This window comes from Phalangium opilio, unplaced genomic scaffold (assembly GCF_054372755.1).
Source record: "Phalangium opilio isolate 3A_F unplaced genomic scaffold, DU_Popi_V2 ptg000024l_1, whole genome shotgun sequence".
In the NCBI taxonomy this organism is placed as follows: Eukaryota; Metazoa; Arthropoda; class Arachnida; order Opiliones; family Phalangiidae; genus Phalangium; species Phalangium opilio.
In genome coordinates, this window is record NW_028324155.1 from 1,603,551 (window position 1) to 1,618,900 (window position 15,350).

The 15,350-nt window shown below is 37.3% G+C and overlaps 1 protein-coding gene across 3 annotated transcripts in view; it reads right to left on the reverse strand.

The window, feature by feature from the left end:
- nolo (ADAMTS-like no long nerve cord) overlaps window positions 1–13,922 on the reverse strand; it is a 36,433-nt gene extending 22,511 nt beyond the window's left edge. Inside the window, exon 1 of one of the 3 annotated variants that reach the window (XM_089867729.1) lies at window positions 12,825–13,922. In XM_089867729.1, the coding sequence (XP_089723855.1) occupies window positions 12,825–12,872 (48 nt within the window). In that variant the 5' untranslated portion in view covers window positions 12,873–13,922. The remainder of the gene's footprint in view (window positions 1–12,824) is intronic. The other 2 variants (XM_089867728.1, XM_089867731.1) reach the window with 2 other exon arrangements.
- Between the last annotated feature and the right edge of the window lie 1,428 nt (window positions 13,923–15,350).

The following is a 15,350-nucleotide window of genomic DNA, read 5'->3' on the forward strand; positions in this document are numbered from 1 at the left end:
AGTAGACCTAACCCAGAGAAGCGTGTAATTTTTTTTTTGGTAGAGGGGAGTGGGATTAGGAGGAGGTTGAAGTTTGAGCGCCCAAAAATTTTGTTAAACAGGTGTTTCTTGAAACGAGGAATGCTTATATAAGAAAGTATACCTTTCACGGTTAAAAAGGGGGGACCTCATGATTTGGTGGAATTTCATCTATACCATACTCGAGAAAGATCTCGTTGAAGATGCATGCTTACACATGAAGAACTTTCTAAATTCTTATATAGGTCTGAGTTATTTTTCCCAAAGAATTTTTAAGAATTTGAGAATCTTGATTCAAGATCTGGGTTTTTCTACAAAGGATGGGTATTTTGACTAATTTATTGAAAAGATCGTGAGTAAATCACAAACTCGTATAACTGTATCCGGTCAGAGTGGAATGTTCTTGAAGTATACTTGATTCGTTAGTCAAGTATCTATGTATATTGAATTGGTATACACGTATATGCGTCTAATCATTGTAGAAATTAAATTTGAATATGCAAAGTATTTCAATTATCAAACGCTTTTAGCATAATCTAATCCCTAATATATATTTAAATTCACGCATATTGAAAATCTTAATTTTTTCCAATGTCTAACTTTACAGTCAAGTGACAATAATAACTATATAATACCATAAGTTTATAAAATATATATTCCATAAGTATGTCACTACCAACACTTCGTGATGCTATGACGTTTCACCTACGTCACTTCATGACAAGCTCTCATTAACCAGTGACAAACTTATAAAGCATATCTTATGAACTTATGATAATACCATTACGTGGTCAAAATTGTCTCCAAACTTCCAAGGAGTCTGAACAGAGAATAACCACGGATGATACCCAAATTTCCCGATTATGAAGCGAATATTAATCAGGGTATCAGTCAGCTGATATCCGGAATAAAGCGTAAAAGCTTACAAGCTTAAGTTAAGCACTATTTAAAGTGTTCATTGGCGCAACCGCCCTTTCTTTTACGAAGCGATACATCACTGACAAATCGCTGGTTTTTACTTTTCTTTTTTTCTCAATGGAGAAATTTTCTCTAAAAGATCGGTCGCATTCTCTGTCTCAGCTACATTCTCTGTCCACCATGTCTTACCAGCTACGTATAACAGTCTAGAGAGAGAGAAAGGTTTTCCCTTGCCTACATACGCCATTTAACCGACGCTGAGAACAGACAACCATTAATAAAGATGCCAAGGCAAAAAAACATCGCCTTTAAACGTTCCTCCATTCATAAGCCGCCAAAGTTTTGTCTAGAGAGTGCGTGAAGGAACGTAAAACAGGCAAATTAGGGTCAATTAGCTAAGCCTAATTATTAGAAAATGGTCCCCCATCATGGAATTTTCGTATACGACTAATGCTTTTAAAGTGTATTTTACAAATTTCGCGTTGTACTGTACCGAAGTCTGGGGAAGAAGAAGAAATGTGATAAAACATATCGTAGATATCATTCTGACATTATGTAAAATGAAGGCCTAAATATCGTCGGAATTTCCGCGAGAATAAAGGAATTTCTTTAAATTCTCTTCATGCGTAAGACACTCTCGGTTTTGATTTTTACGCGATATCAATTGAAATTTTTTCCCCACTCATTCGCTCCTTTTTCTCCTTTCCATTCCATTCTGGAGTCTGTAAGAATTGAGAATTTAAAAGTTCAGGCGCGTGACTTTAGATTCTTTCGATTGAACAGAGTTTTTTCATTCTTTCTTTCCTTTTTTATTCGAGAGGGATAAAAAGGTTTTTGTTAAGAAAGAACCCTATTCTTAATAAAAAGAAAAAAAGAAGATTCCCTCGGAAAGGGTCATCCTTTTGAAGATTAAAATATCAAGGCGTCAAAAATCTTGGAAGGTTTTTTTTATTTTATTTTATTTTATAAGGAGAAAATTGAAACATCATTTTTTACGACTTTTAAGATTGTTGTATAAAATGAAATTGGAGAAATATATCGTAAAACAAAACAGGTTTCTTTTTTTATCGGGTTTATCTCCAGCTATGGGTCGTGTCTCCTAGGTTGGTTTACAACGCCCGTGTAAATAATTGTACAGCACGCCGAGTCTATTATCCTCTCTCCTAAATCGTCTTTGTATATAACGGTATAACGGTTTTAGGTCTATATTGATGCTATCCTAACCTTTAAACGCAGCGTAATTTCTACCTAAAACCGAACCTTTTTTTCTTCATTCTTTAAAAAAAATTTTACGGTTATGGGGATGGACCATTTTTTTGGTGATTCAAATGCCTCTTTAAAGGTATGATGAAATTAGGAACTTAATTTCCAAGTTTGTTAAATTTACCGGAGGTTGTTATTTCTAGTGTTACATATTCGCTATAATTTAGAAGAACGACACTGCCTAACTTTTATCTATTTCCTCAAATGTTTAGACTTCACTTCATTCTCCTTTGTTTCAAAGAAGCTAAAAAACACGCAAGTAGGGTGATTTTGTTTCTCTTGAAGTTAAGGCGTTATACCTTTAGTGACATCCTGAGGCCGTAGTACCATGGGCGGGCTAACTACACCCGCGAGGGGTTGGACACTCAACAGGAATCACTGAAAATCTTTGGAATCATGTAAGAATCATTGAGAATACAAAGGTATTTGAAGTGTCCAATCCCTCGACCACCGACAGATGGGCTTTAAAACATTTGATGGAAAACTTGGTTTGGGGATAAACGCGGAACTTCCAACCCTCGGTAAGTATACTCCTCGGTCAACTGAACTAAAATCCTAGTGCTAGGAAAAACTATTACACCATCCCCTCAATGAGTCACAAAGGTGAAGATGTAATTTCTTCCCTAAAAAGAAAAAAATATATAGAGAAAACAGACTAAGAGGGACCGAGTTCCAGCCAGGGGTGCGTGAAATACTTTTGGTTTCGCCCTACAAACATCCACCCTCAACTATAACGTCTTCATTTATTATTATATACACTCAATTTCCCTTCAAGTGTCTGCCTTATCCGTTATCGATACCCTCTCTAAATATGAACCATAGAAAAATATGTCTTTGTAGTTTGTTTTCGCCATTTTGCGGAACTGGTATTTGTGAATGTAGAAAGAGGGAACGGAGGGTATAAAGGTCAACTTTTTTATCGTTAGGTATATTCTAAACTTTGAGGAAAGGACCTATAGTTACGATTTACCTTCTAAAATACCGTTCTTTTTGGCGGGGGGTTTGAAAAGCGAGGTAAGGTCCCAAATCAGATCTTATCTAAGTCTGGAGACTACAGACCATCCATAGGGGGATGGAGAAACGTTTGAGATGTTGGGAAGGTTGTTTTTTTATTTATTTAAGAGGGTTGATGCGACAGGATAAAAAGTCGAAAAGGTATTCTTAGGTATTATTTGGTTACAATAAACCCAATCTTACGTATTTCGGAGGCTTAAAATCGGTATAGTGTTTGTTTTTCCAAGGCTAAGAGTTCAATGATTCAGTTCAAGTGAAGGAGCACAAAATTTAGCTGTTAAAAGTGCATGGGCTTTGATTTTACAGAAGTTAGCGGACTGGCAAGAAGAGAATAAAAATCGAAATGACGTACATCAAGGTTATAAACATAACCCTTTAATACTTTGCGTAAGTACGGGTTACAAGGATGAAGCGAGTTGATTTAATACTATATGCTTCCCGGGAAACCCAAACTTATGGAAAATGTGTAGCATTATGATTATAACAAAGTGAATTAGTTTCTCGAGATACCGCTGACGATGGGCCATTTAATTTCCCCGTAAATTTTAAAAGCCATTTTTAAATGATACTTTTTAACTTGGCAGGTCGTTATCGAGAGACGTTAAATTAAAAAGATGAAGGTGTGAAACCGTGGAAAGATTGACTAAATGGATTTAGAACGCAAACTTTTAATTGCATAGTCGGCCAAAAATTTTATATCGATGTTTTTAACTAGGTGAAAAATATATGAAACCAAAAAAACTCGGTCGTTTCGAACGTTAACCTTTGGACGTCACGATATAGTTAACATTGAAAGTTTAGGCTTAGTTAGTTCCCTATCTATCTCTCTCTCTCTACCTCCTCATTCCGCCCTCGAACAGTTTGGGAACTTCGGGCTTGGGAAGGAAGTAAAAAAAGAGAAGTGTAAAATTTGATACTTTTAATTACGTCAAAGTGCCCGTAAAAGGTCAGGGCCTTGCCACGGAATAGGATACATCGGTAAACATTTCCCACAAAAGTCGAACCTCATCAGGTTTAAGCGCCATTACTTACGGATGGGCTACGTATGCAAATGAGATGAAGTGTAAAGTAAAAACAAGTAGAGAAATTTTTTTTCCTTTTTAACTTTATAAGTTTTATTGAAGAAATTTTAATAGATTTGCATCGTTTTTATTTAAAAGTAAATCAAGCTCGATGGATAAAGTCAAAAATCAGATTGAAGCGTCAGTATGTGTAAAGCTAGTTTAAATTTTATCTATCTCAAAATTTCGATTACTGTTAGGGAGACTCTAGCTTTGAACGTGTTGACAGTTCAATATGATACAAAAAGGAAAATTAGATTTTAAAATCTTATATGCAAATTCAATTGAGTTATTTCAAGCGCATTTACTAAAATTTAAATATTTCATTACAAACTAATCAAATAATTCAGGAAAGCAACTTACGATTATTCAAAAGAATATTTAAATATTTTAACCCAGTTCCAAATACATGCAAAACAAGAGACTTCATTATGGAATTACTGGAAATCATTTGAGATTTAAAGGATTACGTGATGTAGGCCTTTTACAACAGCGTGTACACCGAGTAAAATATTTGAAATACATTTGCGTACAAGCAAAAAATATTTCATAATACATTCCACACACAAACACACACAACTCTTGGACAACTTACTATAATATAAACAATAACTGTTGATACGATTAAGAATTCGAAAAACGCGACTCCCAAAGGTGTATCAAATTCCATTATTATTTAATAGCAATAAAAGGGCCGGCCTATACATTACGATGGAAAATTTAAATATTAATTCCCTTTGTAATTCGATACTCACCGTCAAAGCTGCATAAAGCCGCTCGCACTTTCTCGGTACGCGACCCAAATAAAAAAAGAAAGAAAAGCTATTCGGGTATAAGCATAGGATAATACACCACCGTAGGTATATGTTACGTGTCTAGCATTTTTTTGGCTGCGAAATACTCCCTTATCAAAACAACGCGAATGTATAGGTAGGTATAAAATGGCATGTTCAACAGGCGTAATAAAATGTAATTAGTCCCCCGGGGAAGTTCGCGTGACCACGTCACATTTTCTCGCTCTGCCTAATTCGCTGAGCTTTCCTAGGCCGACAGGCAAAAATTATTGTTTGGGACTGATGCCGCTACCTCAGCCCGACCCGACATAACACCAGGCCAATAACGTCAAAGCTTAAAAACCCGTTTAGTTTTATTTTATTACGTCTGACCATAATACCAAATTGAACACGGAAGTAAGGTTGTACTACGAGAGAGATACTGGTTCGGTGAGACAGTGTAGACTAAGTTTAGGCCTAATATATTAAAGCTTAAGAGGATTAGGCCTAATCTAATTACAAACTAAAGTACACGGATGCAAAATAGCTGCAGTAGATTGAAAGCGGGAGTTCGCAACTTGAAGTAAATACGATATTAGTTATAATGAGAAGCTTAAACCCCTTTATTGCCAGGTCCAAGCATCGTGGCTGCAGCGCATCTTCAACATTCATTTCTAATGACAAATCCTTTTGGACAAACATGTGTCACAAAAAGAAAAATCTCAGAAGGTTTTACTTTAGGTTATGTGGCTCTGATTAAAGGCGTATTGACAATAAAGATAATCCTTATTTATGCTCATGTATCTAGTTTCAAATTAATGCGGAATTGTTTTTCGTTTTTAAACTTTTAGTTGTATTATAACAATAATTTCTTTTTCTAACATAGGTCAGTCCAAACAACACTAAGCAAATTTACCTCTCTTATTCGCCCCGATACTTGCTTGTTTAATGGTCTAACTCGATCGTTCAAACAAACATTTTTCCGGGTATACGTTAATACAGATCAAAATTAGTGGTAAATCTAATCAGAAAGATAATGTCTCAGTAAAGGACTATTGGTCTACACACTGAAGGTCATTAGTTGATCACGTACGAAAATAGCGTTAAACATTATCAAGGTTAGCTCTATTGCAAGTTTTGAATCTATAAACTAACGAAGTAGTCAATTAAGTTACGACGGAAAAACCTTCATTAATAGAAACGAGGGAAAATATTAATTTTAATAATTCAGACTTTATTATTAAACGCGTTCGTGTACTAAGCTTCGTTTCCCCAGAGAGAGAGAGAGAGAGATGGGCCCCAGTATGTGGGTGTTACCCGTAGAGTAATCGTTATAGAGAAGTCTTCATTTACTAAATTTACCTTATAAGTTAGTTTTTTTCGTGCATGCACGTTTGCGAATGTGCTCGCAAGCCTCTAACGTCGTTCAGGTATGATTACAAGCTATAACTCCCATGACGAGGGTGCGTGGTGTAGGCTTTAGGTCTTCAGGGGTCCGTATTAGACTGTTAACATTAAAGACCCGATAGTGGGCCGGCCGCGAGTTGGGCTAGCTGGCTTGGGCCAATTAATAAAGCATGAAAGCATGTTCACCTGTTGTTTTAGCGACTTACATTAGCGAAGTTCTTTTCTGCGCGAGCGTGTATGTGTGGGATCGAAAAAAAAAGAGTATAAAAGGGGAGCGCGAAATGTCTTATAAGAAGGCGCGCGCTTTCTTTAATAGGCTCTCTCATCTATACTCGTAGTTGCTTGTTTAGAAGCACGCGCCAAAACCCACGTAAAGAAAAAAGGCGGGAAAACGAACCTCGTGTTTGTCCGAGAATATCCATAATTCGCGATTTTCTTTTCTTCTCATTTAAGGTTTGCGAAGTGTATTAGGATTGTTGCGTAGTATGTACGTTTAGGCTTTAGAAACTTCGGGAATACTCGAGGAGTAAGGCTTAGTTGTCTCGTTGTACTTGTTTTGAACAACGAACCTCGTGCAACTCACGTCATTTCGCGTGACCAACGTTAGAACTAGGACGTACATACTCAAGGAGGCGACTAATATAAATAAAGGCATTTTTCTGCGAAGGAGCGAAGGGTATATCGTTTTAATATACTAAGGGGGGGTGAGAAAAAAGGAGACCAATGCCCCATCAAGGCAATGAATCGTGGTGGGACCCTAAACAAGGTCTTCGCGTGAGAAGGTGTCTGATATGCATAAATATACCGCCTCTTTCTCAACATTGGCAAAGTCCCCGTGTAGTTAAGAGGCCTCCTAATATTTTAAGGAAAATATCTTTCGGACCCTGTACTTGCTCACTCGCTGAAGCTTACCTTCCGAGGCGCGTGTTCATGATTGTGTAGCCCTCTCTACCTCTTCTCTGTTTATACACACACACCTTTATTTTCGGTTCTTGTTCCTAAATTGATTACCTACTTAGGTTAGTACGCGTCTATTAATATAATTTATAGCGTGTTTGGTAATTCAATACTTGCTTTCGCCAAAAAAAAAAAGCTCACGATTTGAGAGAAAGAATAACAGAAACACCAGCGTGTGAATTCGAGAAATTTCCCATCGCTTTGCATATAGGTTTGAAAGGGCATTGCCACGAAAACCAGGATGATACAAACAACGCGCGGTGCATGGGATTTTCATTTTGAAAGTTATATAACAGAGCTTCACTTCAAAATTGTATAAATATAGCGTAACCCGGATTCGTTATGTAATTTTGTATATTACATCCATCATTGCCGCGTAATGGTACTATTTTTTATGTCGTCTGTTTGATGGTATAACCATTAAGGAATCTAGTTAAGTCTAATTTCAACTGGCAAATTCGTTTAACTAAATTGACTTAATCGTTTATGGTCTAGCCATGGTTTTGGTTATACAATAAAAAAAAATACCCCGGATTTACCCAAGTGAGAACAATATAACGGTCACGGTCTGACTAATTTTGGTTTAGAATAGAATGGTCAGTTGCATAAATGGCCTTTGAACTAATTTTTATTGAGACCTAACTGGTCGCGCAACGTTTTTGGTTGTTCGTATGTCGTGAACTAAGTTTCAGACTCAGAAGACAACGACAAAAACTATAGCCTATTTGGTACAAACATGGAAGAGGGAAAAAGTAAACTTTAATATCAAGTGTCAAAGTGAAGAGTATTGTTTTTTGTGAAACCACGGTATATACCTACAACTACAAATCACGGGGATGTCCATTTTGCCCGGATGTTCAATGATCGCCCACGCGGCAATGGCGATAGAACTGACATACTAAAGTGAAAGAACGATATATATACTCTAAAAACCTCCTCGCCAACACCAATATACTCTTTCGTGGTGGCTATTAAAAGCCACCGGCCGCCATTAACGGTCAAAATCCTGTCACACATCGTCCCTTCCCCCTTTTTCCTCGTGCTTACTGTCCCACATTTTTGTGATTTCTTGAACAATGTCTCGACAGTGCTGTGTTTTTATTTACAGAAAAGAAATAGAAGGAAATAATCTCATCTTTTCCGTTACAAGATTACGAGCGAAGCGTGTTTCTATCCTTTTTAATTCATTGTGTCTGAAAGCCCCAACGGTATTATACCATGCAGTATCTTTATCCATTAAGATAGTTGAAGGCGATTTCTGTTACGCAGCTCGCCGCGTGGCACAATAGGTTTCTCTTTAATGCCTCAGAACGTATAGTTCCAACCGTAAATAGACCAATTTTAGACCAAACGATTTAAGGAATTTAACTTTGTAACCTTTTCTAAATTTAAGTCTTGTAACCGAGGTCGATGTTACAAGGTTTAAAGGTCGTTAAGGTCATATTCGACTCGCCTTTCAGGGTTAAAAATGGGCCTTTGTCTTTAAATCAAGTATACTGTCCTTTCAAAATTCGTATCTCCCCACTTCATCCCTTTAAAAAAAATGAGTTCTACATCGACGCTAGCTAGTTAAAAGCTAGGTTTAAGGTTTAGGCCTAATCTTAAATCAAGCGTATATATAATATACATTGACTCACTCGCTTGCTAGTCCGTCGGTTCACTTAATCACAAAAGGAAAAATATACCATTAAAGCGATAGCTTTTGGTGGGTAGGATAGGATAGGGTATGGAAGGAAAAATATATATATATTCTTGTCGTTGATAAAAAGAATCTATCAAAAGAAGAAGAAGAAGAAAAAAGAATTCTCCGTCCTCAATGTCTTGTTCCGAGTTCGTCACAATATTTATAGGAACGGATCCTCAATGCACACCCCCGGTTGGACAGCCAGCTCATGCAGCATCTCTCGTTGTTTGGCGCACTTTGGCGGCAAATCCCATTGTGTAAAAAAAGGACGAGTTTCCTCCAAATGCGCCCGAAAGGCTCGGAATAGTTTTGGTGGGAAGTCACCACCAAGGAGAAATGGCGGGGAAAAAAAGGCGCGAAAAAGTTTTCGCCCAAAAATAAAAAAAAATAATAATAAAAGCGCGTCTCTCATGTCATTACCCGCAAACTGAAGGATTGATAAGATGCGAATCTTTTCTTGGGCTTCAAATCATAACTTTCCTACGCGTATACATACTCCTGGTTCAAGTCGTAGTTGGTAATGACTATTTTCATCCTTAATGACGTTTAACATCGCGTGTTATACCTTCCGTAGCTTTCTACAGTTTACAAAACTGATCTTGAACAACTCGTAAAGCTAATATAAATAAGCATATATGAAAATAAAAAATAAATAAAAAACTACTTTTTTATACGATTATTCCATAAGATGTTTTTAGATCTTGTGTGTGCATAAGAGCGACGTAGCGGAACCTACACGTATAACAATGCGATTTTCACTGCTGCCTCTAATTCAACGTGCCTTTTTTTCTTGTTGATGTTACGCCAGTCCTTAACGAAAAAGGTTTTCACCGCGCGCTAATCGCTTCTAGAAATGAGGTGTTTTTTGTTGGGGTGTATAGTAGCCCTCATCCCTCCCCCCACTAGTTTCAATCAAGAGTAGATAAAAATGGAGAGTTCCCAGCAATAAATGCAGCCTAAACCATTTCCAAATTATTGCTAATTATCTTTTTTATTGCCACGTTTTCCATAATTTCGTTATTTTAGATTCTTTCTACACTAAAAAGAGAAGCTGTTACAGACATGCATCATACCGTCTTTCTAGTGGAGAAGATTTGTAGCTTGCCATTGGAGTTTTCTCCATTTTGGACTAATAATATACAATAGAAATGTTAGCTTCCTTGACTATGTTCAGAACTAAACATAACACTATCATTTTGAGTGGCATAAATTTTATCTCGAAAGCCATATTTCATAACTAACCAATTTTACTAAGCTGATGCCCACACTACTCTATTTTATCTACTCTTTATTCTATGTAGTATCTTCCAGAGAAGTTTTTTCTCTCTCACTCTCACTCACTCACTCTCTCTCTCTTTCACTAGCGTGCATCTTTTCCCTAACAAATTTAATGTTTTTATGGGAGAATGCTCCCTTTTTGTCATTTTAACATTAAAAGGATGCGTAAGCCTAAGTATGGCAGGCAAGCCGAAAAAGTTGGATTTTAAAAAAGTGCATGCGCCAAGGTTCTATTTTTTTCGGTGCGTGATATGAGCGAGCGTACAACTCTTTATACAAAAAGCAAATTTCTTATATAATATTTTCAAAGGATTGGAACTCGGAAATGTATATAACTCCCCCTTAACCTTGTCCTTACGTAATAGATAGTAAAAGAATTGGAATCGACTTGTCAACATCACTAAAGGGAGAATAACACTAGGTTAGAATTATAAAAGTAATTCGGAATATGTATAATATTTCTTAACAAGAACTTGTTTCTTCAGTTTTTACAAAGATTACCCAATCAAATAAAAAATTACTTATCATAGTGTTCTGTCAGACATTTGTATGAGTAGTTCAGTTATCGTTATGAACTTGGCCTTGATTTTATAAGGGGGGAGTTTGGACCAATCAGGAAAAGGAACAACATCATGCAATTCAATATTTAAAAGTATTCAGGCATTATATGGAATCTTGGTTCTATCAAAAACAAATAGGTAGTTCACCTTTCCTTTAAACGATCACTTTGACCTGATTTTTACGGAGAGAAAGGAAGGCAGGTGCATTTTATTTTCTTAATCTACTCTAAATTAAGTTAATAATAAATCTTTACTTCACTTTTACGCAAAGTTTTGAATGAAATAAAAGGGGAATAAAAAAGTACCTCCATTTTTTTTATTATGGTACCAATAAGGAAGGTAAATTAATGATGTTGTTGGGTCGAAGGCAGGCGGAGTTGATTGGATTAAAATACCTTGCTCGAGTAAAAAGGTGGAAGAAAAAAAATACAAAAACGAAAGTGACTTTGGGGTATACATGCTTATACAGGGTGTTTCTGATTAGTCTGCTTTCCATAAATTAAGGGGGACATTCCTTGAGTGTTTTTAGTCGAAAATGTAACTTCTATCTGAATTTTACCACAAGGGCCACTGTTTTCGAGTTATGATTAGAGTGTTTTAGGGACAACCCTTTAATTAAATTAGCAATAATTGTCTTAATCAGTTTCTTGATTAAATATAAAGGGTCATTCGTAAAATACTCAAATCAATCTTAACTCGAAAACAGTGTCCTTTGCGACAAAATGGAGATTTTCGACTCAAAAATCGTGCATGCACCCAAAGAACATCCTACTTAATTGATGGCAGACTTATTCATCAGAAACACCCTTTATAGTTTGGTATGGCGGTATAAGGGGAATAAGAATGTGATAAAGCATTTTTATTGCGAGCGCGAGAAGCTATAAAGGAGGCTGCTGTAGCTCTTTCATTCAATTCATTAAACGGTAGCGGCGTAATTAGCGCGCGAAACGGGGAAAGTTGACGGGCACGCCCAAATTGTCATCAAAACTGATAAAAATTTCTTGTCAACTGAAAACAAATGTAGCGGAACGTAGACTCCCACGCTTATCATGATATAACTCTTTATATACGTTTTCCCCTCGTCATTCCTTACCCCTTTTTCGTTCTGTATACGTCGCTCATTTGTACTATGACTAGTTGACTCTACAGCGTCGGAAATAATATCTTACACAATTAAAAATATTAAGAGTGGCCTCTCGATCTTCAACCGTAACACGACTTCCCTCTTCTTCAAAGAGAAAGTCTAACGTACGCTTTGCTTCGAAGTTTTATACTGATTCTAAGTGTAGTTTCTATAGCAATGTTATTTTAAACATTAGATATCTCATCATGGAAATATTGGATATTTCACCTAATTTTACTTTATTTTAACATAATACTAGATAAATGCGAGTACATTGGCGTATTCTAGAAAGAGACGTTTGTGCCACAGTGGACATTCATTTCGTTTCAACTAGATTACGAGCTTCAAAATGAGCTTATATGGCTATCAAGTGGCTCATAAACTTTGAAAAACATTAGCTATTGACTATATCGATATTTGAAGCAATTAAATGTTCCATATAGGTTGCAACGCCAACCGTCGCCTCATATACATGGCAAAATTTCACTGTGACCGTTTTACTCATAGCTCAATTTTGCCTGCCAATTGACCTCTAGAGACCAGACTCTACCGAGAAGCGACGTGAGACTTGGTCTTTATGATCAACTTAAACTTTGTTTCATCGCGCGATGAGAGTCGAAGAAAGAAAGAGGGGGGAAACCAAGTTTATTGTTTCTCGAAGACGAACGAGAAAAGTTGCCTCTCAACTGCAGAGTGCAGACGATATAGTTCTAGCGACGAGGAACTTATCGCAAATATAAAGTACAAAACAAAAAAAAGTAAACCTACCGATAAAAGGAAGATAAAGAGTACTCCCGGCTTGAATTTAAGGTTCATAGTTCAGTAGTAGTTAGAGGCGACAAACTGGCGACCTGAAATCCGACAAACTACAACCAGAAGAAGGGAAAACATTTCAAAAGGAAAATTACGGGAGGGGAAAAAGAGTTTGTTTGTTTGATCGTTCGATGAGAAAGTTTGTCCAAAAAGTTGTATAATCTTCAATGGAATTGTAACTTTTCCGATAAGAGATAGAAGGAAACAAGGGGGTAGGAAACTACCTAACTTTCCGATTGAAGCTGAATGACATTTTCCAAAAGAAGAACCGTTGACTTATTTCTTCCGCGTTTTTACGTTTTCTGATAAAGATGCTACGTTTTCTAACGATTTATCTAGTCAAGTATATATATATTTATCAAAAGTTTCTTCGGTGTATAACTCTGGGATCTAAATCTCGCGCACTCTCGGGGGTTCCGTAATAACGCGCCCGCACGTGCTGGTAGCCAAGTCGGGACTGCCATACCACCGGCTAAGAGTAAGAGCTTTGGGCAAAAAGTACTCCCCGGCGTTATCGCGCCTGCGCCGTTAAAACTCCTCGGATATATACGCAATAACTCGTAGCGTGGGGGTTCTAAGGTTCGTTCTATACCGGGAGACAACGTCTCCGGGCCGTAACTATCAAACGTATTAAGGAGAAGTCAATCGAGGAAGAATAGCCCAGGACCCCCGCTTGGTTAGCCTACCCTCGGAACCCTTCGTAATCGTCCATAGGGGCTAGTACAACAACCTAAAAAACTCTAGCTTTTCCCATTCTATGAGGGAAAAAGGGGTCCACGATTGTCATTTATGCCTCCATCGATTGCTTAGCGCGTCCCAACATCTTTCTCTCTCTCTCTCCCTTTCTAGATCTCGCTCCAAAGGAACTATTGGTCCGGAGGTAACGGGATGAGAAAGAATCGGGTCCAAGTTTGGCCAAGAAAGTTTTTCAAGCGCGCCGCCGCCGCCGGGACAATTGTCGAGAAAGATCTCTCTCCTCTTCTCTCCCTCCTCTCATTCTCCTTCTGCCATATATTCATTGTTTATGATAACTTCCGCCCCGTAAAACGAGCAAGGTGCGCGAGTAATTGATACGACGGTTTGACTAGCCTACATCGATAGGAATATTTAATATCATTAAACTATAGCTAAAATTGAAGGAATTAGTCTGTACAAACATCAGCGCATTAACCAATTTCTAGATGATTTTGACTGTTAGTCATTGTCTGGAAATTTATAGACGCTTTGAAATCGATTTGGAGATTTATTTCGTCAATTTTAACTTGAAATTGAATTATCTTACACTTAAATATCAGTCTAGACTATAGTTTAAATTAATCATCATTAAACGCTGCCTTTTTGAACTCTCGACTTGTCTGCAATCCATAAAGGGTACAATGGCAATAAAAGTTTGAAATGAAACTGCGTGCTAAGCCTATAATTTCAAACATCAACATACCAAAAAGATGAAACAACAAATACGTTGTCACCAATTCAGAAATTTGGATAGGACTAAAAGACAACTTCGTTACGGAAATTTAGAGAGCGTGTCCGGGTTGTCATTTCCGTCTGATATTAGGGGAAAGTCATTAGAAAAAGGCTAAGCCTAATCAAGTCGACGACCCCATCTTCCCTGGCCTCCTAAAACACAATCAAATAACTACGAACACAGAGAGGAGATCAGGAGAATCGTCGAAAGAAAAAAAACTTTGATCTTGGCTCATGGATTTAATCCCTCGCCTAGATAAGAAACAACCACAGATCTAACCAAACATGAAAGACATACACAACACTTTGCGGCCTTTACGTCGTTAACCCATTTAGGTTTTTCCCACCTTTAAACCCTCCTGTTAGAACTAATGAAATAACACGTTCTATAACAGACGTTTGCCTTCGAAAATTCCCTTCAACTTTGAGTTAAAGTTTCCCCATTTACTTTAGGTGCAAAGGAAGAGAGAGAAAGAAAGAGAAACAAAACTGTTCGGATGGAATTATTATGAATCGAATATTTGTAATGGGTAACTAAGATAGCAATTTAGATATAGTACTGATAAAAAACCGACTCTACAATACTTAAAGCGTAAGGAGGCCCATTACGGGGGAAGAGAGAAAGAGAGAGAGAGAGAGAAAACAAGTTCATTATCAAAATAAAAAGTTTAAAAACCCCGAAATCAAATTTATTTTAATAACTGGTGAAAATGTAGTTTCGAATTTTAAGGCTACCAATAGAGCATTCCATAACTAATTGATAGCAACATTCACCACGTACGTGGTCCAGGGTCAGGGCCATCGAGAGAGTTTGCGGGCCTTGGGGAAATCGTGGGCCCCCATCAAAACAGCCCTATAGGTGGCCTGGGCCCCCTTGAAGGTATGAACTCCGGGAAAACTGACCAAATTGCTACCTCTCTCGAAAGGGATTGCTGGTAAGGTGGTTATTTTTATAGATACAGATGTAAACAAAATATGGTCGCCCTAAGGTAAGAGGATATGGTAGTAAGACGT